At 39.5% G+C, this 22825-nt stretch overlaps 1 protein-coding gene across 1 annotated transcript in view; it reads left to right on the top strand.

The window, feature by feature from the left end:
* Positions 1-22825, top strand: part of APBB1IP (amyloid beta precursor protein binding family B member 1 interacting protein) — a 65349-nt gene that overhangs the window by 23548 nt on the left and 18976 nt on the right. Inside the window, exons 5-10 of the mRNA XM_065627780.1 lie at positions 826-903; positions 3724-3883; positions 7246-7367; positions 15681-15755; positions 17105-17248; positions 20023-20133. Coding sequence (XP_065483852.1) covers positions 826-903; positions 3724-3883; positions 7246-7367; positions 15681-15755; positions 17105-17248; positions 20023-20133 — 690 coding nt within the window. The remainder of the gene's footprint in view (positions 1-825; positions 904-3723; positions 3884-7245; positions 7368-15680; positions 15756-17104; positions 17249-20022; positions 20134-22825) is intronic.

Here is a 22825-nt window from a genome sequence, read left to right as displayed (position 1 = left end):
AGAAAATGTGGTGATGATACTCTAGTGGGAAAAAAAATCTTTTAGTCTGTCAAGGCATTTCTCTAACAGTGCTAAAATTTTGCATCTGATAACATATTTACTTTGCATCATTTCCTTTTCCTGCATTAAGACAGACGAAGGTTATGAAAACATGAAGGCTCTCAGGTGAGAGCTCTGTTGCACAGATTTGTGCAGTGTGTGAACTCTGTTCAACACAGGTCGCATGGAGGTGAAGCCTGAGTTATACTTGCCTAAAATTCTCAGCGCCTGCCTGCACCACACTCTTTGGTGAAGATGATTTTCCTGCTTCCTGCAAAGAGGTGTTTTGAGATGGGAAGGGGAGGGCCATAGTGTGAGAGGCTGTGTGCTCTTCCCTCTGTAGAACAGTCAGCAAAAGCCACTTTTGTCCAACATCTTCTGTTCAACTACAGAAGCTACTTTTGGATTCTCAACTTAAGCATCTCTGAGCTGTAGCATGCAAATTTCCATTCCTGTGGAGAAAAAAAACAAAACCAAAAAACTGATTGCCTGGTATTTATACTGGAGAATCTGACAACAGCAAACATGCTTGAAGCCATCTCTTTCGGGTTGTACACATCACCTTGTATTTTTGATGTCCTAAAGGATGCGAGTATCCAGGGGAAGCAGTGATAAAACAAAAGATGTTTAGTTCAGTGAGAAGGATGTCAGTCAGGAGAGAGAGGCGTGATATTGATACAGCTGCTTTGTAAAAGAAGAGCCAGGCGACACTGAGATTTTTAGGAATCTTAACATAAATTGCTGACCTTACTCAAGAAGTGTACCAAGTATGTTGTGTCTTTTCAGGAAGAACGAGAGGCACAGGCTAAAGCTGAGAAGATTAAACTTGCATTGGAGAAACTGAAGGAAGCCAAAGTTAAAAAGGTGAGCCTTAAAATAGCGAAATCCTACCATAGGAGCTACCAGCTAAGTATTTATTAGTGTGCTTTGCAATAATAAAGTTCTTACTAAAGTCGCTAGCCTTTTTCATGTCTTGTCTGTAACTTGAGACATCTAAAGATATTCTGTGGAGCTGTCTTGTCATGTGCCATGAAGAGAAGTCTCCAGGAGAATGCTACCTCTGAGGGACTTCTTTTTAAGAGGACTTTTTTTGCAATGTTAGGGCAAAGTTCAGTGTTCTGATAGATTGCTTTAGAGAAAGTGGAATGTACATTAAAATGTTGCTTACTTATGCTGCGCTGACTCCAGAGTATTAAACTTTTCTTCTGCAGTGGATGTGGATTTAGCTAATCCCAATTAAATTAATGAGGGTCTTCTTGCTAAATCCTTTCACAGCAGTGTAGTAATATACAAGGGTAATAGGAATTATTTTAGACCAACAAATTAGAAAGCTTCCAGGCAGTGTCTGCTCAGTGCTGCATTGTGTCATGTCATTATGCCCGCTCATCCTAAGCCAGTGTTCTGGCCCAACTCAACAGAAGCTGCAGATGTTCAGTAACTCTGAAAAATGGATGCAAAGAAAAAACAGTCATGACCTTTCAGGCTTGCTCAAACAGGAGATGGGAAGTGCTGGAGATCAGAACCTGCAGGGCTTCCAAGAAGAATTGAAATTTCCAATAAATTTGGGGGTGTTCAGACTTGAGATTGTTCCCATGGAACACTTTACATTTATGTACAAATGCTACTTGTGAGAGAATGTGTTGGGAGGATTTCGCCTGTGTTGTCTTTGGAAAGCTCTATAACTAAACTTATGACTGCTCACTGGTCACCCTCTTTTTCTTGCAATGTTAGCAATTCTTCTTTGGGAGGAAACATTTATTTTGAAGACTTTTTTCACTTTCTTTTTTCCACCCTGAATGTTTGGAACCATAGGGCAGAAGTAAGGCATAATCTTCTTATGGCTGTGTCACTATAATGAAATTACTATGTCACTCTTGAATTCTAAATTGACTAAATAATTGTCAAGAATACTAGTCTTCTCTCTTCTATGGAAAGCAGAGGGCAGAAGCCAGGGAGGATGGTGAAAAGCAAGCTCACAGCCCTGGACATCAGGAGAGCAGGCTTTGGCTTCTTGAAAGATCTGCTTGGAAGAGTCCCATGGGATAAGGCCCTGGAGGGAAGAGGGGCCAAAGAAAGCTGGCTAATATTCAAGGAGCACCTCCTTCAAGCTCAAGAAAGTTCTATCCCAATGAATGAAGGTCCATGAATATAAGTAAGGAACTGGAGCATCTCTCCTGTGAGGAAAGGCTGAGACAGCTGGGACTGCACAGTTTAGAGAAGAAAAGACTCTGGGGGGATCTTGTCAATCTATAGAAATACGTGAAAGGGCAGTGCAAAGTAGATGGAGCCAGGCTCTATTCAGTGGTGCCCAGTGACAGGACCAGAGGCCATGGGCACAAACTGAAACACGGGAGGTTCCCTCTGAACATCAGGAAACACTTTTTCACTGTGAGGGTGACTGAGCACTGGCACAGGTTGCCCAGGGACATTGTGGAGTCTCCCTCCTTGGAGATACTCAAAAGTCATCTGGACAAGGTCCTGGACAATGGGCTCTAGGTGGCCCTGCTTGAGCAGGGGGTTGAACCAGGTGGCCTCCAGAGGCGCCTTCCAAACTCAACCATTCTGTGATTCTGTGAGGATGGAAGCTGCATCCGTGTTTCTGAGCAGTCCACTATAACCAGACAAAAATACCCTTTTTTTCCCTGGACATGTTGTAGATTATGCATGTACAACATTTCTTTTTCTCTGTAATCCGCACTATGGCTCAGTTGCTTATTTTAGAGGGGAAGATACTTACGAGGGTTGGAATCAAAGCAAGTTCATGTTTTTTGTTACATTTGCTTTTACTTTTCAGAGATAGTGTAGATTTTCTCTTGGGAATAATCACTCTCTGCTTCTACGTCAACTTCAACAGCGATTGTCTTTATTGGGCCAAAGCTTCTTATGCACATGTTTTAAAATCAGGGGCTATTTAAACAAGATTCTATGGAGAAGTCCTCCCAGCTCACCAATTTAGTTCCAGTTTCAATGTACAGATCCTGTAGACAATTTTTCTTCTGTTTTCAGTACTAATGGAGCATTTTAAATACTTTCCTTATAATGTATTTGCAGTTCTTTATCACATTTTACGTACTTCGGCATTTTCTTGCATTATTTCTCTCTGAAAAAGCGCACAGTTTCTCATTTAAGAAGTACTTTGCAATATGAAGAAATAATGAGTATCTCAGTTTAATTTGGTCAATTTAAGTAACTCATCTGTTTGCTTATTGATGGGTGTTGGACTACAGCCTATCTCTGTACAATCTGACTTCAGGTTAGTCTATTGCCATGGCAAGATTCTCCATTTTCTCATTTAAAAATAAACCTCCCATATTTTCAGCTTGCATTAAGGACACTCTGTCCTTTTGTACTTGGTTTCCCTATCAAGTATTTTCCTTAATTGAACATCTAGTAGATTTAGAGAAGAGATTAACTTCTGTTTTTTCTCCACAGCAATTTCACCTTTTCTGAAGTCATGCACAGAACAAGGTTAAATTTCCTTTTTTGAGAAAAGGTCTTTATTTTGGTGGCAATGTAATGTGAAAGCTTCCAAGCTGTTTCATTCCCTCAGCTCACTGTGGGACAGGGTGCCTTTGAATCAGTAATAACCTTCAGCCTTAATCTTTCTTATCTGTGTTAGCAGATTCAGACTAGCCTTTCACTTGCTTCTGAAATTAACTGACTCTTCTGTGACTCTGTACTCAGCTTGTTGTCAAGGTGCACATGTACGATAACAGCACGAAGTCACTGATGGTGGATGAGCGTCAGGTGACACGGGATGTTTTAGACAATCTCTTTGAGAAAACTCATTGCGACTGCAACGTGAACTGGTGTCTGTATGAAATGTACCCAGAGCTGCAAATTGGTAAGTGGCATGAAAGAGCATATAGCAAATAGCATAGGACACACTATATCTATTGGTGATCTTGAAAAGATAATTAAAAACATTTCTTCTGCCCATGTGTCCGCTGGTCCGTATGTCCAACATCGCAGTCCCTAAGCTGAGGGATGCTGCAGGAATGTACTTGGGCTGTTCTTGCTGTAGAACTGAGTCTTCCATTTATCTGTGCTGTGAGCTGTGGAAGGCTCCTTGCCCACCACCATTTCCATTATTCTGTTTTACACAAAGCGAAGGGGCTGTGTGAATGTCACTATGCTTGTCAAGGCACTGACAGACCCAGACACACCAGTACTCAACTCTGCTCTTTGAAGAGAGGATGCAGTGCTGAAGTGCTGTCAGCAGGTTGTTACACACTGACCAAACAGATATTGTAGTTAAACAGGACTGTCTGAGAAGTGTTTCAGTCATTTCTAATGCTTTTCACTTCTGATAGTCATTTTCTAAAGTGTAGTTGTGAACAGGATGTTGCTCTCTGACAGGGCTGCAGCTCTGCTGGTGGTACCTGATGATTTAGGATGTAACTAACCTGGCTTCCAGGTCCCTAGAAAACAGCTGTGCTAAACTTACGTATCGTTTGGTGCAGCTTCACGAGTTCCGTTTCAAAAAGGCTTCAAGGCCTGATTAAGAATGGAGGGTTTTCTAACTGTGAGTTGTTTCAGAATCTTGATGTTGTCCAAACTGCAAAGGTATTCACATCAAAAGGAAAAGGAAAATTTCCATAACTTTCTTTCAGAGTCACATTTGACCTAGGGAAACGGGAAATTGTCAAACAGCCTTCAGAATTTGCAGCTTACAGACTCCCAGCATAGATGTAAAAGTGCATAAAGAAAGTTAAGTATCAATATCGCACTTTAAAAGAGCCCCAGGAATAATAATCCTGCTAAACTAAAACAAAGGCATGTAAAAATAGCTGGAAAAAGCCTGACTGCTCATGAGCAAGGAGATACTCATCTGCTTGTAAGAATGGCAGAGATGTTAACTGCCAGTCTGTTCTTTCTACTTCATTAAGGTGATACACGAAGCAACGTTGCTGCATGCTTTTGTACCCGCTTATCTTAGCTAAGGAAAAACTTGAAATGTCATTAGACCCTAGAAATGTCACAAGTGTCATTTGAATAATTCTAGTGTTTTCTTGTCTTGGAAAGTTGCTCCCTCTGGTCCAGTGTGACTTGGACAAACATTTCAGAGTGCTAGGATAACAGCATATGAACAGATGGTTTTCTGAATCTCCATAATCATTAAAAATAATGTACTTGTGCTTCCTTATAGTCTGGATAGACATTTTTAATTCTCTATCACACAATTAAAACTGAAGACATCAGGGAGATTGTATGCTACAAACATTGGGGTTAATGGTTAGGCCTTTTTTTGTAAATAAAAATTACTTGTGTTACTTTAGCTCCAGCTAATGCCAGTTGCTTTGGGTTAGGGTATTGGTATGGTAAGGAATTACTCTCATAATGAATAAGAACTATTTTAAAAGTCAGGACAGAAGAAGAGTAGGAAATGAGGTAAATCGGTAGTTGGTTCAGTAGAAAAAGAAGTCTATGAACTGATGCAGAGCTCTGTCACCCGGTCCAAATCAACCGGGAATGGAGCCTTTTTGTTTGCAGAAGGGAATTTCAATATGGATGGAATGATACATATTCTTTCTTCTGCTTCCAGTGCACAGCAACATGCAGTTAATTTTGTTCAAATTGAAACAATGTGAACTATTCTTTATTCTTGTCAGTATACTTCTTGTCAGTTCCAGATAGCTCTGTTACTATCAGCATGCTTAGGAGATAGGCTTTCTGCCTGCTTTTCCATGTTAGTATTCAAGAGAATAAAATTAATTTACTTTTAGAAGTAAATCTGAGTAGCAAATATTTCAGGCTGAACTGAAAGTCCAAGCCAGTTTTTTTATCAGAAGATCCTTGACAGAGTATCTTATACATACTGTTATTTTGAAAGACAATCATTACAAGTGAAATAAACTACAGTTTTAGATTAATTGCATGTTAAATATCACAAATAATCTGAGTAGTGAGATGGTGATATAACACTGGTCTGTACATACCAGCATGTATTTTGCAGTAAAGAGTATTGTCTTATAATAGGCATTGAAACTTGGCCTTTTTTTGGTAACAATAATTATAAAAAGACTCTCCTGAGGATGGTAAGATCATACCTTTTATACAAGAAAAGCCTGGTACTAGAAATGAACAAACAAAAGTGTATGTGGCAAAAATGAAGGTTAAATAGCTAGTGCTACAACCTGACAATTCTTTTACAGCTGTGCTGGACTATAAGATGCTGTTTACCCTTCAAACTGTGATTTGGATTTTATATAGTGTCTTGCAGAAGTATCAGTTGCTAAATGAAAAGCATTATGTTGCTTGTGTTGTTAAAAGTTACTGCATACTGAAGATTGGAGCTGGATGAATTCCCTGCCCAATACTGAATTTGTAGAAAAATGCAGTTTGGGTCCTTCCAAAATTGCCTGTCAAGTTATGCTCAATTCCTTTTCCTTCCAAAGGGGGTTTATGTGAGTGTTCAGCTACTTTATACAAGTGAAACCGCAGAAGAAGAGATCAGACTTGCCTAACCTCAGTGTACCCTGTGGCTTTCCTGGGTGGAGGATCTGGGTTCAGAGCAGCTCAGGAAGGGAGGGAAGTGACACTAGGTCTCCCACATCTCTGGTGAGATTTTTAACTACAGAGATGCTGGGTGAAACAGTATATCTTCACATCAGTTCTGTCTTCCTATTTCCTCTGTTTTGCTATTTCTGTTTTTAAATACAGTTGCTTGAAACAAAACATTTTCTTTTCAGTGCATAGAATTCTTCCTGCTGACAAAAAGCAATTTTTCATTTGTTCCAATAAGTAAAAAGGCAAGGAAGGAAGCTTTTACTGTGTTGGGTTTTTTTTTTTTCAATTCAGTAGCCAAAGTGAATATATTACCCCCTCCCCTCCCCATCATACTGAAAACCTTAAAAAACCAAAATGAAACAAAAGCAGAAAGCCGTTGAGAGACATGGGTGTAACCATCTACTTCAAGGGGGTCACCGTTTCCATCCTTCGCAGACTTTGGGCAACAGCACAGAGATGCAGGAGGAATCCAGGATCATGCCAGAGCCACATGAGGCATCCTCTGTAGGTGATTTGCCCTTCCACATGACACTGTTTTCGTGTGGTTTTGCTCCCTTCTGTGGAGTGGAAAAGAGTGCTGGGCTTTCAAATTCTGAGCAAACATCAGATAATGATTACATTCTTACACAAGAATTTCTGCAGCCTCAGGAGAGGGGAGACTTTGAGTATCTTACATTACCTTTTCTGTCTCTCCAGAAAGGTTTTTTGAAGACCATGAAAATGTTGTTGAAGTGTTATCAGACTGGACTCGTGACACTGAGAATAAGATTCTGTTTTTGGAAAAAAGTGAAAAATATGCTTTATTTAAAAATCCCCAGGTAAGCTAACATGGTATTTGGGTCAGAGTCTAAAATTATGTCATTTAGTCTGTATGCTGCCTGTTGCATTATTAATTTGCTTTCAGATGTGTCAGTTCAGAATTAAAGAAAGCGAAATTGCAACAAAAGAAAAACAGAATGTTGAACGCAAGGATTTTAAAATTAGTGCTTTCTGTTCTTTTCTGATACTATTTTAAAGTCCCATCTGCAGTGGTAAAAAATGAAGCATGTAGTTCTCCACTGGTAGAAGCTGTTGCTTAGGCACAGCTCTCAGCAATGGGGTGAGACGGCACAGCGATAAGAACCTGGCCTGGGTCATTACTGCAGTTTCTCCAGTCCTACTGATGAAAATCAACATTTCCTTGAAGGTCTAGTTTTTGCCAGTTGTATGTGAAACTCGATAAAGAGTGTGCTGAGTACTACAGAGAGTTTATCTGGATTTCATTTAGACTGAGGAGAAGAATTAGGTGAACAGTAACTCGCGTGCACTAACTTTGTAAAAAGAGGGTCTGTGAGCTGAATTGCGTCAAATTATTCAGGATAGATATATACACAAATGATTTATTTCTTGTGATATGTGGTCAAAACTGTACCCTAGCATGTACATTTGATGGATTCTGGGGTACTAGATCTTTTCCCCTTACCAGTGGTCTGTTAGCTTACTGAGCATGTGGTTTACTCCTGAAGGCAATAAGAGAAAAATGAGCAATTCAGCATTGCTGAAAAAATGAGTCAAATATATAATTTGGCAGCCAATCTCACCAAGCTGCTCATTAGGAACTTCTTTTTCTTTTTTTTAGAATGAGCCAGTGTTTCAAATAAAACTTGCAAAGAGGAAGTTTCCTTCATTGACATAAAAAGTATCCACAGTCAGGGAAAGAAAACTTACCCTGCAGTGTACATGGATTGATGTTGATTTTTAATATGAAACAGCAAAGTCAAGTTTGGAAGTAAAACGTACATGATGGCTCAAGATGTCATAGTTTCTAATGCACATAAATATACTCAGCAGCAGAGGTTCAATTGTACGTTTGATTTGGACACTAATGGTGTTATTTGGGCGAGTGGCTTAGGGCAAGTCTGGGAACGTCCCACAGGAAGTAAAACTTTGAAGATTCTGGGCATTTTGAGTGCAATGAACTTTAGAAATAAACATGACCTAAACCAAACCCAGAATTAGAGTGTAGCTTTGTCCTCTCATCTCAGGACATGGTGAGCTTGATCTGGGCATGTCTGCAGTCCTTGAGCCTTTTTGTGATAAGCTCTGAAATGAACAGCCTAAGGAAACTGGATCAGCTGTGGCTATCACACTATTGAAATATTTTGCCAGTAATAAAGTGTAACCATCTGTTGGGCTGAGTAAATGCAAACATTGTGAGACAGGCAGAATAGTACAGTCATATCAGCAGTTTGTCTTTTTGGCAGAAAATAACCAGTATTGTACAGAGAAAGCTCACACTAGATAACGAAACATGGTAAAATACATGATCTGGAGTGAGTCCCTGAAAAGGTAAACTGAGCGGAAATGCTGAGTTGGTGGGGGGCAGGGTGTATGATTACCTAACTAACTGCTTACGGAAATTATGGTGTAACCCATGGGAAACTGAAATCCAGTGCTCTCATACTGTATTCTAAGTATATTTGGCCTCCTCCTAACTCAGTCAAAGTTGCTTTGTAAACTCATTTTGTGAGTAAAGAAATTGCAGAATGTTTGGGTTTTTTTGACATGGTCAGTAGTAATGCAGCAGCAGTTGAATTCCATGTTCTTATTTAGTGCTCATTCTGTTAGGGGCTGCCTGTGGAGATTTCAGAGTTTTGTAATTTGCAGATATTTTTCTGGAAAAAAGGAGGCAAATTCGAAAGGTGGCCAGGTGCCTACAGCTTATTGTTAGACAAATTAGTGACACTATATTTTCATTACAATGATTTGACACAATGACATGCTTTTAAAAAATAGTTATGAAGATATCCATATGCATTGCTAAAACAAGTAGACTTCTGGAGAAGGTCTATGACCTGTGCCAGTATTCATTGTTCCTTTCTGTGAACTAGTTACATACCTGGTATAGATTAAACAACAATTAATTAAACATGTTTCATTTTCTAAGGAGGAACTGACATTTCAAAATGCAGGATTTCTGCTCTATGCGCTAGCAACATGCTGCTTAGCTAATGCCAGTGGCTTTTTTTGAAGATTGTCATTCTTGTCGTGTAGTCCTCTAATATTTTTCTGCAGCTTTGTTTCTGAAAACAATTTCTTAAAGTATTTGGAACACATTTTGGAAAAAAGCATTTGCAAAATCCTCAGGTCTCCCTGTCTTCACAAAGACAGGTACACTTTTGCCCTTTCTTCACCATGATATAATTTACCCTGCAGGGAACTCACAGTAAAAGAGCATTCCATGAATGGCATCAGTGACTCATCTGCAGAGATGGAGCATCACAAGTTTGACTAAAGAGTGAAACAAAAATACATATTGGTTTGTGTGCAAATAAACAAAACCTTTAAAACATAGGAAAGGTGTTGCTTTGTCATGCAGTTGAGTGATACTGTGCCTGACTCTTGAAAGGAAAGTTTGTTGGGTCTCAGCACCTCTTTTCAAAAAGCTCAAAGAATAATTCTCAGCTGAAAAGACTTAAAAAGAAAGAACAAAAACCAAACCAAACCAAAACAACAAAAAAACCCAAACCAAAACAAAAAACAACAACAAAAAGAATGTAAGAAATGCTTTTTCTTCATTTAAACAAGGTTATTTATAAGGAGCAGCAGAATCAAAACTCCTGACTCTAAATGCTAGTCACTCTCTTAGAACACTGTATTTGTTTTTTGCTTACATGTATTTTGATTTCCTGTGTTTCTCTTTTTCTGATACAAGAAGACACGATAAATTCAAACAGTGCAGGTGACAGCACGCACATGTGGATGCAGAGTGTGGTGGTTTGTTTGGGGGTTTTTTGTTATTTCTGGACAGTACTTTTGAAAATAAATGAAAATCTGTTCAGTGAGTACTTTATGCTTCTTCTCCCTTATATGTAAGCAAGACCTAGACCCTCCAATGGAGAACCCATACACTGAATTGACATTTTATTTCTTCCGAAAAGCAAGAGTACTAAGTAGTGTGAGATGGGTGGGTAAGAATTTGTAATGTATTTCGTAACAGGACAGCTATAGTGAGTTTCACGCTTCAATATTTATTTTGAAGTCAGTGAAACTGGGCTGGTATCCACCAGGTGATACTTTTGGTTTTCACCATTTTGGCCACCTTTATAAATCAAGATTTTTCTTTTGTCTCCACTGTTACCCAGTGAAGGAGTCATAGAAGGGTGGCAGGGAACCTGATTATTGAGTGTGCTGGCAAATGTGGAAAGAAACGGAAGTGAGAAAAGGGAAGTGGTTTTCACTGTACTCCCACTGTTTAGTAATCTTAATTTATTTCTCTATTAGTGTATCTTAGACCATGATACACTTTGGGGTTGAAGATACTCCTTAAATAATATTTTTTCTTTTTCTGCATTGGGACTGTAATGCAAAAATAGTCTTCACACTGTTGAACCATTTTGCATGTGACTTATAATCAGCCTATTAAGTGCTTTGCTGTTAACTGCATCCTAGCTTATGTACATCTTTCATTTGTTCCATGTTCCCACCTCTTTGATGATGAAGACCGTCATCCTCAGGGCATGAAAAATCACATGTAGTGGGTTCTTCAAACATTATAAAATCAAGTAAACAGAGTTGAAAATCGGTTTTTAAGGCTTCAGAAGAGCTTTGCCTTTAGCTTCAATTATTTATTTACATTTGTCATCTTCAGAGCAATTATAGGTATCTTCTAATATTTTTAATGTGCATTTTTTTAGGGGACACATCACGATCTAGGTTGCAGATATGACTATGTTCTTTATTTTTTCTGCACAAACTGTGGTGCAGTCTGGACACAGTTGCAATGGGCTGACATGGGATGTGAGCCAGCCAGTTCTTGCCTCATTGCGAGTGCATTTTGGATGAGCGTAAACAGGCAGCTCATTGCACAGAGAAGACAGTCATGAGTACAGAGCAGCTGCCTTGTTTGTTGCACCATCTCATCTGTGCTGTTGCAGACCTTCCACATCTTCTGGAAAAACAGTTCCAATAGCTTGAAAGGAAAAATATAACCTTAGCGGAAGGGGAGGTAGAGGGATGATGCTGCCTTGAACACCTGTTTTTTTGCTATGTACTGGCAAGTAGCTGCTGCATTCCAGCTTGGGTGGGGCTGTGTATGAAAAAAGATGAAAGGTATGAGAGAGGTGCTGTTTCATTTAGGAAATTCTTTTTTATGAATATAGAGACATGGAACACTGATCAGAGAGCTTGGCAGTGTGGTGGTTAAAGCTACTGTTTCCACCATGATCCAAGTTTGGTTTGCTTACGTGCCACCAGAGATGTTCTTTGAAACTGTGGAAAACACCTTCTGTCTTCCACTGTTTGAGGGTTATACAGTGGAGAGGGATACAGCCTTAATTTTTTTACCTGCCTTTCCACACAAAAGGAGATGGGTGTATCTCTAAGTGGAAAGGTTGTATGCATAGAGCAGTGCTACTTTACAGTACAAACCACAAAATTGTCTTAAGCTGGTTATAAAATCTTTACAGGGTTTCCTTTTGTGCATATAGAATTCCCTGCTAATGCAAAGCTGCAGATGGGTCATCAGCTAATTTTGCCAAAGTCCTGCAAAGGACAGGAGGAAATGCTGGTGTAGTGTCTCTTGAAGATGTCATACCTACCTAGCATTACATGTCAAAACTGCCAATGTAGATCTGCATTAGTCTGAGTCAGGCAGAATGACATGGGAGAGAACTGCCTTTGTGTCAGTCTCAGCTCGTCTGGGGTGTGTAGGCACAGGGAATAATGCAGGAAAAACACTCAACTGCTCATCTCTGCAGCAAATAACCCAAACAATGCGAACAAAGCAAACCCAGTGACAAAATCTGGCAGCGTATTTTGTTTTGTTTGTTCAAATAACCCTTTATATTTGCTTTCTTATGTTATCAGCCCGAGGGGATGAATCCATCCTGTTAAGTAAGCTCAGCTCTCTATCAAGAGAAAGACATTGTCTTTTGAATGTAGCAAATAGTTAATTCTCAGATCTGTACACCTATGCAGAGATCTGCCCTGTAGCCACATCTTGTCCCATTAATGGCCTGACATCCCAAACCAAACACGCGTTTCCCAGTGGTGTCCTCAGACAGGAAAGAGCTTGCCTTTTATCATGACCTTTGACTACTGGACTTGGAATGACCTCTGGTGGACACATGTGGTTTGCCTCCTGTAGGATGAATGCTTCTGATCAAAAATAGGAGACCACACAATGATAAAACGAGTACAGTGTACAGTCTGCTCCCCAGGTTTTTAGCCACCGACAAATAATAAGGACCATGTACTTCCAGATTTCATGGCAGAGACATAAAGGAGGTAATCAGTAATAAATGAAATGTGTGTTGACAGGTGAAAGATGACAGTGTACATCTGTGTAACGTTGGCTTGAGTGACAGTCCTGTTTCCCTAATGAAAAAGCTGCGGTTTTGGAGATCCAGCATGGATATCATTACCACCTTTCTCTCTTTACCATTGAATATGTCAGTACAGGGTGGTCTGTGTTTCTGCTAAATTAATGCCAGATGCCAGAATGGGAATCAGTTGTAATCAGAGGAGCTTTGTTTTCTTATTGTCAGTGCACTGAAGGCCGACTGAGCCAGATGAATGCTCTCCCAACTGGTAGAAAAGCTGATGAGCCAAGCCTTGTTGAGACAGTGATAAGGTGTACTTGCCTTGAGTGAGAAATCTTCTTTGTGTATTTTAGGGGTTATACTATGTTTTTATAAAGATCTGTAGAAGAAGAGGGCTTACAGCTTGCTTGTCCCCTCTACTTTGCAAATCCATCCCAGAGACTGAAGGCCCAGCCCAGCCCAACAGTGCCCTCTGAGGTTTCTCTTCATACCTTCATCAATGCAATAGTGGGTAGGCCAACATCAAGCCAGCAGTGCTGTGATAGTTGTCCCTGTCAAGAAGAGCTGTTGCACATGGACAGGGGACTTGGCTGCAGCTGCTCACAACAGTAGCTTTTTTTCCAGTGGGATGAACGGAGCATTGTCCCTCAGACCTACAGTTTTGGACTGCATAGGTAGGCATCGCTACATGGCTTCTACTGAGAATACACTTCCAAGCAGGTTTTGTTTCGATCTGGTTTGGTTTTTTCCTGCTATGAATACTATCTTCAGATGTAGCCATGGGCCTGTGATCCTTAGTGTTTGCTTACCTTCATCCAGGGACTAAAAATGTGCCCAGGGACTGCCTGGGCCAGCTGGAGCCAGCTATGTGCTGCTGCATATCCTAGAGAAGAACACTGCTGTGTTTTCTAGCATAACTGTCTGATGTATTGAATGTTCAAGTTTGCTGGTGTTCATACCACAGACGTGGCATCAGCATAGGCCAAATTGCAGGTGGCTTTGTGTCTGATGTCCCCTCTCTGACTTAATGTGAACTTTCAAGAAAGCAGTTTTTAAAGAACTGTTTTTGAGATCATCCACACCTCTTCCCCTTCCTCTCCTGGTGCCCCTCCAAAAACCGTCTGCTATGAGGCTTGTGTTCTGGCAGACAACTGTTCACAGCGTGGCTTGAAAAAGACGATGTGGTTGTGTGGAAGAGCGGGTTTCACTTAAGATAAACCTCCTTGCTGTAAACAAGGTATGCTGGCAGGGCAGATTTGCTGTTTGTTTCTTTCTTACACCATAGCAATAGCATGTTCCTTCATTTACACAATTCTCATTTGTCTTTTGGTAATGTTTATGTTCATGTTGCAGTTTAGCCCTTGTGCAGTTCTAGGCACGTAAATTCGTTGCCACATTCTCATAGTCTTGAGACATGAAAAAATGGAGAGAGATGAAAAGTCAGATGAACTCTTAGTTTTCTTCCTACAGAAGTGCTGAAGAATTACAGAATTAGGAGTAATTTTTAAATGGATAGCTTTCAAAATTTGTCAGGTTTCTACAATTTTGTCTATTTCCTAGACAGTGGTGTGTGTTTTATGCCCTTTGTTCTGCAGACTTAGCTTTTTGACTAATTCCAGGGAAATCAGTAAGACTGTCCCATGCATCAGGTATTTTCCAAACCCAAGCTCTTCTTCTACGTGTACTTTTGTTTAGAAAGTGATAAAACACAAGAACTTTGAGTGTGTTGTCATTCTGGCCTCAAGCCCATGAATTCAAACACTACTAGATGCATGGTCCAGCTCCTTGATCTGGCTGCTTCCTTCACACCCAGCTGCCTCGCCGTCTGCAGCAGCCGGGCTCTGCTTGCTGCACGCTCTGCCCGCTGTGCGCGCTGTGCTACACGAGCCCTAGCATGCTCCAGAGCTACCATCCCACTGCCTGAATTTGCACATATGCCCAAGTGCTGTCCTTTTGTCCATCTGTACAATGCAGATGGATACAAAATTGGTTTAACAGTGGGTGAATTTGTTTTGAGCGGTAACTGTGTGCATGAGGCACTGTGCTGCCTTGTTTGCAGGGGCAGACCGGCACTGGGTCCTCTGAAGGTGGCTGCAGCTTCCCAGCCCTCTGCCACAGAAGCGGAGGGTCATTTCAAAATGTAGGCTTTTGTTTCAGTAGGCTGGAGCACATGTGCCAAGACCTCATGATGATAATTTCTTCTGATTTCTTCGAGATTTTTGAATACCTTGTTCATTGCATAAAAATACTTTGCAAAGTGTAAGCAGGGGCTTGAAAGTACTAACTTTGGATAACGGCTTTGGCACATAAGCACTTTTAATAAAAACTAAGAGCTGAGTTATATTCAGAGTGCTAGATATGAAGCGTGCAAATTACCAAATTGGGTTGCTAGGAAAAATGCTTTCTAGCCTTTTGATACTGCATTGTATTCATCATACATCAGCATGCAATAAAATGTTATGTTCTCTACTGCCTGCAATAGTATAGAAAGTGGTGAAAATCTGAATGACAAAATCAAACCCATTGATCCAGAAAAACAGCCAAAAATATAAGCCAGTGTTTTTAAAATTTTGAGAGGCTGTATATACATAGGCAAAATTAATTTTGTATTGCTTTGGAATTATATTCAAAATAAAGAATTAAAACTCATAAGAAGGAAGCCGTGATTAAAGTTTTCTCTAAGAGTCCATAAGCATCTGCCTCGTGCGTCTGCTGGCTTGAGTACTCAATATTGAAAGACTGAGTAACTATTGAATGGGCTCGTAGTGATCTAGTTACTTGCATTGCTGTCTTCATAATGAACATCAACTTCTTTTGTGTCTTAATCAGAATTTCTACCTGGCAAACAAAGGGAAGAATGAAAGCAAAGAAATGAATGATAAAATCAAAGAGGCTTTACTGGAGGTAAGCCAGCTTTCTAGGTTGTTGATGCAGATGTCACCAGAACTCTGCCACCATCTGCATCTCCTCTGTAACAACTGTGTTTAGTTCTCTGTGGGCAAATGTGTAACAACAGGAAGTTCTGTGATGGTCGGTGTCTTTGTGTCTGCGGTTTAATATGTGGATTTTCCTATGCATCTGCTGCTCACCATTAAAAATGCAGATTGTACCCCCTATCAGAGAAATTAAATCATGGAGAATTATTTTGTTGTTACAGACCCCAATGCCATGAAATGTTTTTACTTAGTGTTTCTATGAAGGAGTGATGCCATGATAACAATAAAGGCAGTGTTATACAAATATGAATAAAAGAAACAGTTGTGCCACACCCTTAGGCCAGCCCTTCTAACTTTAGGTTGCTAGAAGGGTTGATCAGTAGCAAACAATCACCTTTTGGGTTAGAAGTAGATTTACTTCTCACTACCTCAAATTATTAGCTGTACTACAACAGAAAATGAACCTTTGCACTTTTCTGGAAAGATTGCTTAGCCTCTTGACTTTTCTGCTGAAGTTGTTCTTCAGTCGTATGTCGGAGAGAGAAAAATCCAGAGCTGTGTGAAAGAGAAGATTATCACAGTTCGCTTGGCAAGCATTTTGACTTTGGTGAAAGTTCACAAAGGAAATGCTGTTCTCAGGTGACTGAGGATTCCCATTTCAAAATGAGTGATCTCATGAAGGTACCAGATGTCAAGCAGCAGAAGTCCTGGTAAATTCTAAATGAAAACATTAAGTGAGACGTGTTGGCATTAAAAATTACCCAACGGTAGGTCCTTCAGGCAAACTATGAAGTATAATAATTTGTTTAAACAGTGCAGGAAATGCTAGCATGTATTTCAAAGTGAAAGCAGAGATTGAGGGGGTCTTTTTTCTGTAGCTGTTTTTAGAACTCTAAGCAGTCTCTAGAGATTTTCTCTACAGAAGTGTTTCTCTGTAGAACCTATAAATACAGAAATAGAGGAAAACCAACAGCAGCAGTACCAATCATTCTGTTTTATTGCTTCTTCTGAGCACATCTATGAGCAGTTAAAACCTTTTGTAGGTTTTTGCCTGACCTTTTAGAGGATGCCGGTTTTGCAAGCTGCCTTTTCCAGTGCGAGCACCCAACTTGCACAGTTGAGTTACCACATTAGCTTGGAAAAGTTTCCTTTGCCTGTCTAAGGTGTTCATCTCTCTAGTAACTGCATTCCCCATGTTCATATGTTCACTGTCACAAGAAATGTCTTTGTTTTTCAAGGGAGCATTTTTTCTCCTATTTATTAATATGGTTGTGCTTAAATCGATTTATTTTGTGTATTATTATTCTTGTTGCACAGGAAAGCTTCTGTGGGGCATCTGTCATTGTGCCAGAGCTTGAAGGGGCCCTTTATTTAAAAGAAGACGGAAAAAAGTCCTGGAAGAGACGTTATTTTCTTCTACGAGCTTCTGGAATTTATTATGTACCCAAAGGAAAAAGCAAGGTCAGGAAGCCAAATAATCCCTTTAGCAATAAAGCAATTCATAGAGGTGAAAGTGAAGAACTCCCAAGGTGACATTTTAAGAGCACTGTCTGGTGCATCTGAGAGGGTTGGGGTTTTTTTGTTTAACTTTGACTACACCACTTGTGCAAATATTCGGATGGAGTCACTGAATCCTGTCACGTTTCTCTCCTTTTGATTTCTATGGATAGATAAAAGCATTAATGAAATAGTGGTCCTCCGGAAGCCAGTAGGGGAAAGAAAAATAGCATAGCGCCATTCAGCTAGTGTCATGCTGCCAAAATGCTTCACTGTTATATGGGTTTGCTGTGGAAGAATATTTTAAAAGTTCTCAAGTAAACTAATATCACAAAAAAGGTGGAATTTTATTTTGTTTGGTGCTGACTTTCTGTGCCAGTAACTGGCATGCAGAAATACTATACATTTTTTCATACAGTGATCTTTACCTAGAGAATGTGTTGTGCCTTTTAGGGCTTTTTAAGACTGCCCGTTCTGTAGAAACAAGTGAGGCAGAGCATCTACCTGACCAAATCAAACACACTGACATTTAGTATTGAAAAATATTTAAAGAGTCTGAGTTGCCAGCACTGGAGAAGCAAAATAGTCCTGGACATGTTGCACACAGCTGGCTTCTTATTTCCACAGTGATGAGGTAGAATGGTGGCTTCTGGGACTGGTGGTTTGGGGTTTTTTTATATTGTGAAAAGCACTTTTTTGTATTCTGTTGCCACGTACAGCTCTGTTGATGCTTCATATTTAAAAATTCTGGTGCTGCTGATAGAGCTTTATTGTTATGATTTGTGCTGTGAAACTTAACTGTGTGTTCTGCTATTTCCCGACTAAATTATAAAGGGAAAAAAAAATGATAGCTTGTAAGGGAATGCTGTGCTGCTGCCTATGTCCATGCCTCAGCCACTCCAGAGGAAGTCAAGTCTCTTAGCTCAAATCTGTGTTTAATGGTGATTTCTGGGGTCTGTGTTGGAACAGCTGAGGCTCAGGTACATGTCTTTTGTGGAGAATCTCTGGTAGGTGAGCAGGGTGAAGTGAGGCTGCTGAACATCTTAAAGCACTGCAGCAGAATTCAGTAGAGCTCTTCAGCCAAAGCCCTTAAATTGTGAGAGTTCATCCCGCAGGGCGGTACGAAGAGCACACGTGTACCTTACTGCAGTCATTCAGTTGTGGGTAGAATGATCTTTCATTGAGGTACAGAAACTAACAGCTGGTGGGCAAGAATATCTTCAGCTGCTGCAGCTGTTTTGAAATTCATCACGTAATCATGTTTTCACTTGTTATAAAAAGGCAAAGAAGTCTGGTGTACCTTTGGCACTTCATGTTGGCTGTAAAACACATTGCAAATGTGCAAATACAGAGACACATTCAGATAATTTTACACACATGCCTTGGTGCTTTTTGTTTTTTGGTGTGGTTTTTTGTTGTTGTTAACAAACCAGGCACCAGTCAGCACTGCAACTGTCTGAATTTCTTTCTTTATCATTACTCCACTTATATCCCATTCAAAAACATGCTGTTAATGGACAGAGTCACAAAACAACAGAATGAGCGTTGCAGATTCAATTTTAAAATTTGTTTCTGTTAATTGTATTGCTTTGTTAACATTGCAGAAATACTACCAACAAATGCCTTTGTCCCTTGCATAAAAATTTGTTCCTTACTTGGAAGAAAATAACAACTGCATTCATATTGGTCTTAACTGCCATTACCTGGTTCATAAAGGAAAGGAATAACTCATTGTATTGCACAGATTTGAGCACCTTTAGGAATTTACAGTGTTGTAAAATCCTAGGTCCACACAGTCAATGACAAAATCCCTGACATCATCTTCAGGGGAGACAGGGGTGAGAGAGAAGCAATATGGAGTGTTTCCTCTGCCCACAAATCTTACTTGCAAACTCAATTTGTAAATAAACCCAACTCCAGAGCATGTCATAATGAAATTTTCAGTAACAATGAGAACAGCATAGAACTATCTTATGTAAAAATATAACTCCATTCGTAGGGATAGAGAGGGTTCGTGATTTGGGGTTTTTGAATTTTTTTCACAATTTCCTGATTTCTCAGTTTAGCTAACAGTGACCATGTGAGACAGCCATTTTTGCATTTCCATTCACACGATTGCAGAAGTTATGTGTTGTATGCAGAATTCTGCACTGAGAATTGTGCCAGCAACAGAAACCTTGTTACTTCAGCAACATATTGTGAACAAGCAAATATTATGATAAACAGAAACAGAACGATGCCAGGAAATTTGAGAAAATTCAAAGCAAAATCAATGCAATGTGTGCTTATTTCCTGATGAGAGTTTATGTTTGTTACATATACCAAAGAAAATCAAGCTCCTGAAGCAATTTAGAACCCCAAACCTTCTTTCTGCACTCACAATTGTCAGGGTGTGCTTGCAAGGCCTATTTCAATTTTACTGAAGTTATTTCTTATTATGGTGTTCTATTTGGTCTTAGCAGCCACAAGCCAGAGTCTACACACAAAGCAGTAAAGCACAGCAAAACCAGAAGAGCAGCAAAATGCTGCACTCTGTTATATATTATTCCTAATATATACTGACCCTCTTCCAATTGTTAGTTTAAGAATGCACACACTTAAAAATCACCTTTCTTCAGTCAACTTCATAACAGTTTAAAATGCCTTGGCAGTCATACACTTGAAAAAAGTCCTATTAATGAGTTTCACATTAAAATTCAGTTTGTTCTAACAATGATGTGCTTGGTTTTCATTTCTAGACATCCCGGGATCTGGCATGCTTCATTCAGTTTGAAAATATGAATGTTTATTACGGTTCTCAACACAAAGCAAAGTACAAAGCACCTACAGATCATTGCTTTGTCTTAAAGGTAATGTACAAAAAGAAGAGTTCTGTAAATGCCATACACAGTTTCTTTTATATGTAAACATGTTTAAGGCTGAAACTTCAAGGGTCCTGAGGAGATAGCATCCTCCTTCAAAATCATGTCTATTTTCTTCTTTGCTTCATTGTTGATCAGCAATATACCTTTAGAACCTTAATTTTAAGGACTGGTAGTCCTATTATATATGTCTACACTGCATCTATAAAGTTTTCTTCAAAACAAGACTGAATATGCTTCCAGTGACTGGGCACGTCTGGCAACTGGCACACATGGCAGATGTATGATGAGAAGACTGGCAGTCACCAATGGTGACGTGATGAGCACTGTGGACTATATACTAAATGTATGTCTACTTTTTATTTGCAGCATAGTCATACCTGTTCAGCGGTTTGTTGAACTGAGATGCAAAATCTTGCAGGAATAGACAGATGGCATATTTTATTGCACAACTCTTTGTGGCAGGAGGGCAAAAGATGATGTTCACCCACTCATGAAACTCAGTACTTGCTGTTGAACTAAATATCTCATTGCTGCCTCTCCAGGTAATAGCACTGCAAATAGGCTGGGAATTCTGCATTCCTCTCAGGAAAGGGAAAGAAGCCCATGCTTTTCATGTAGTTCAGATAGCAGAAATGAAGCTCTGAGGTTGCAGTAATCAATCAGGCCTTTTTTGCTATTTGTCATTAATACAGATTTTCCAATACAGTGAGATTACTGTGTACAAGACAGAAGATAATCTTGTTGCTGTTTTGCTGTTTAAAGACCTGCAGTGCAAATGAAGTATTAGAAAACTCAGTATCTTGCCATCTCAGAGAGAAAGTAGAAGAAACATTCATATTAGAGGTCTCTTATAGTACCACATTTCTGGCTGTAACTGTACACTTACAGTACTTTTTTATTCAGTTTCAGGATTTTTGAGGATGCTTGAAATATAAGCCCTACTCCAAAAATAAGCCCTAGTTACAGTTCATTAAAAAAAGTCAATTTAAATAGCATCCAGGCAGCTATACATGTAAAAAAGTAAGCACCTTTTGGAGCAAAAATTAGTGTAAGACCTTGTCTTATTTTCAGGGAAACAGGGTAGTCTAATTTACACACGGCCAAGCAGAAGTGGTCTATAGACTCAGACTTATTTTCTGAAGCAGATGTATCTAATTAACATAGCTGAGCAGTTTTAATACTATGGTTTTCTGCAAAATGCTCTGCAAAAAAAATCCTTTTTTGTAAAACGGATGAGCCTTCTGAAATTAACAGGTAAGCTTTATTTCTGAAAAATACAACGTCTAAATGAAAAAAAAGGAAAAGTGGAGTTGATTTAAAAAATAAGGGGAAATTGTTTTTCTAAACAGATGACTGGTCAAAACAGTATCTGACTAATAACAGTTATTCACATTATATTCAGATGAAAATAAAAGCATGATTTTTTTAATGTGTATGTAGCAATGTGTTTAACTGTTCACAATGATCAGGAAACCTTTCTGGATTTATTGCCGTATTTTGTGAAAAGAGGTACGCTATAAGGAAGAACTTACACCAAAAAAAGTCACCATTCTACTAAAATAGGTGCTTTATTGGATGCGTGGTGTTAGCACTGTAGTCTCAACATGAAATGTGAAGAACAAGAGCAAAAGCTCACTAGGGCAAGCTTTATGTATAATAGACTTATAAATGCATGAAACCTACTCAGCAAAACTGTTTGCTCTGGTGCTTCCAAAATATGTTGCAGTATACTAGAACAAACATTGTATTGATAAGATCATTATATCCAACCAACGCTACTTAGCCATGAATAGATTATGATACAGTGATTGTTCTTCATTTTAATTGCCACAAATCAGCATTCGGTAGATTCCTGACCGACTCAGTTTCATACTTGGCTTCTTTTAACAGTTGTGTCTTGCAGTCTCTGGAGTTGGTCAGGAAGGGTGGCCAAGTATTGATATCTTCAAATCTTCTGTTGTTTCAAAGTAGAAGCCTCTCACTTAGGGTGGCTTTCTGAGGGTGATGCAATGGAGAGTTTCGTATTTGCCATAATTTCTGTACATTAATTTGAATTCTGTAGATACCTTTTTGAAGGCATGTGGCTGAGTTCTGTCATATCCTTCTCTTACCTTTGGAGGTTGGAGCTGAGTAATACATCTTGAGATCTGTGGGCTGAAGGAAAGAGTAAAGTTAAATGCTGGTCTCTCTGATTGGATGCTTGATGAGACAAAAATGTGTGGACAGGGACACAGAGCCATTTATTACACTTAGTCACGTTTTGTTCCTATCTGTTTTTATATGGAAGTCTCCTAGAAGAAAATCTCTCTCTTGCTGGTAGACACTTGTCTCGAGATGTCAAAGGAAAACAAACCATCATCCTTGAGATATTTCTCATCGTGCCATATTTTGAGGATAAAGTTCTCGAGATGAAATGACAGTACTTTTGCTGACAGGTGCAGTGAGCAAAAGGCAGTAGATTTAACAGGTAAACATTTGTCTTTATTATACTGATAACCTAGTAATTTTGGAGGAATTTGGATGCCCAGCTGAGTCCAAGCCAGATGGAAATTTCTCCAGAGCCAAAGCTGCACTGCTGTGTCTTCACAGCTCTTCCATTCCCCTGCATGTGTCTCGAGACAGTGAGCTCTGCAGAGCTTCTCTTCCAGCTACTTGTTTGTGTTGGCTGCAGGAGATG

The sequence above is a fragment of the Caloenas nicobarica genome, chromosome 2 (assembly GCF_036013445.1).
Source record: "Caloenas nicobarica isolate bCalNic1 chromosome 2, bCalNic1.hap1, whole genome shotgun sequence".
Lineage (NCBI taxonomy): Eukaryota > Metazoa > Chordata > Aves > Columbiformes > Columbidae > Caloenas > Caloenas nicobarica.
Note: the sequence above shows the minus strand (reverse complement) of the source record. Positions and strands in the feature narration are given on the sequence as shown.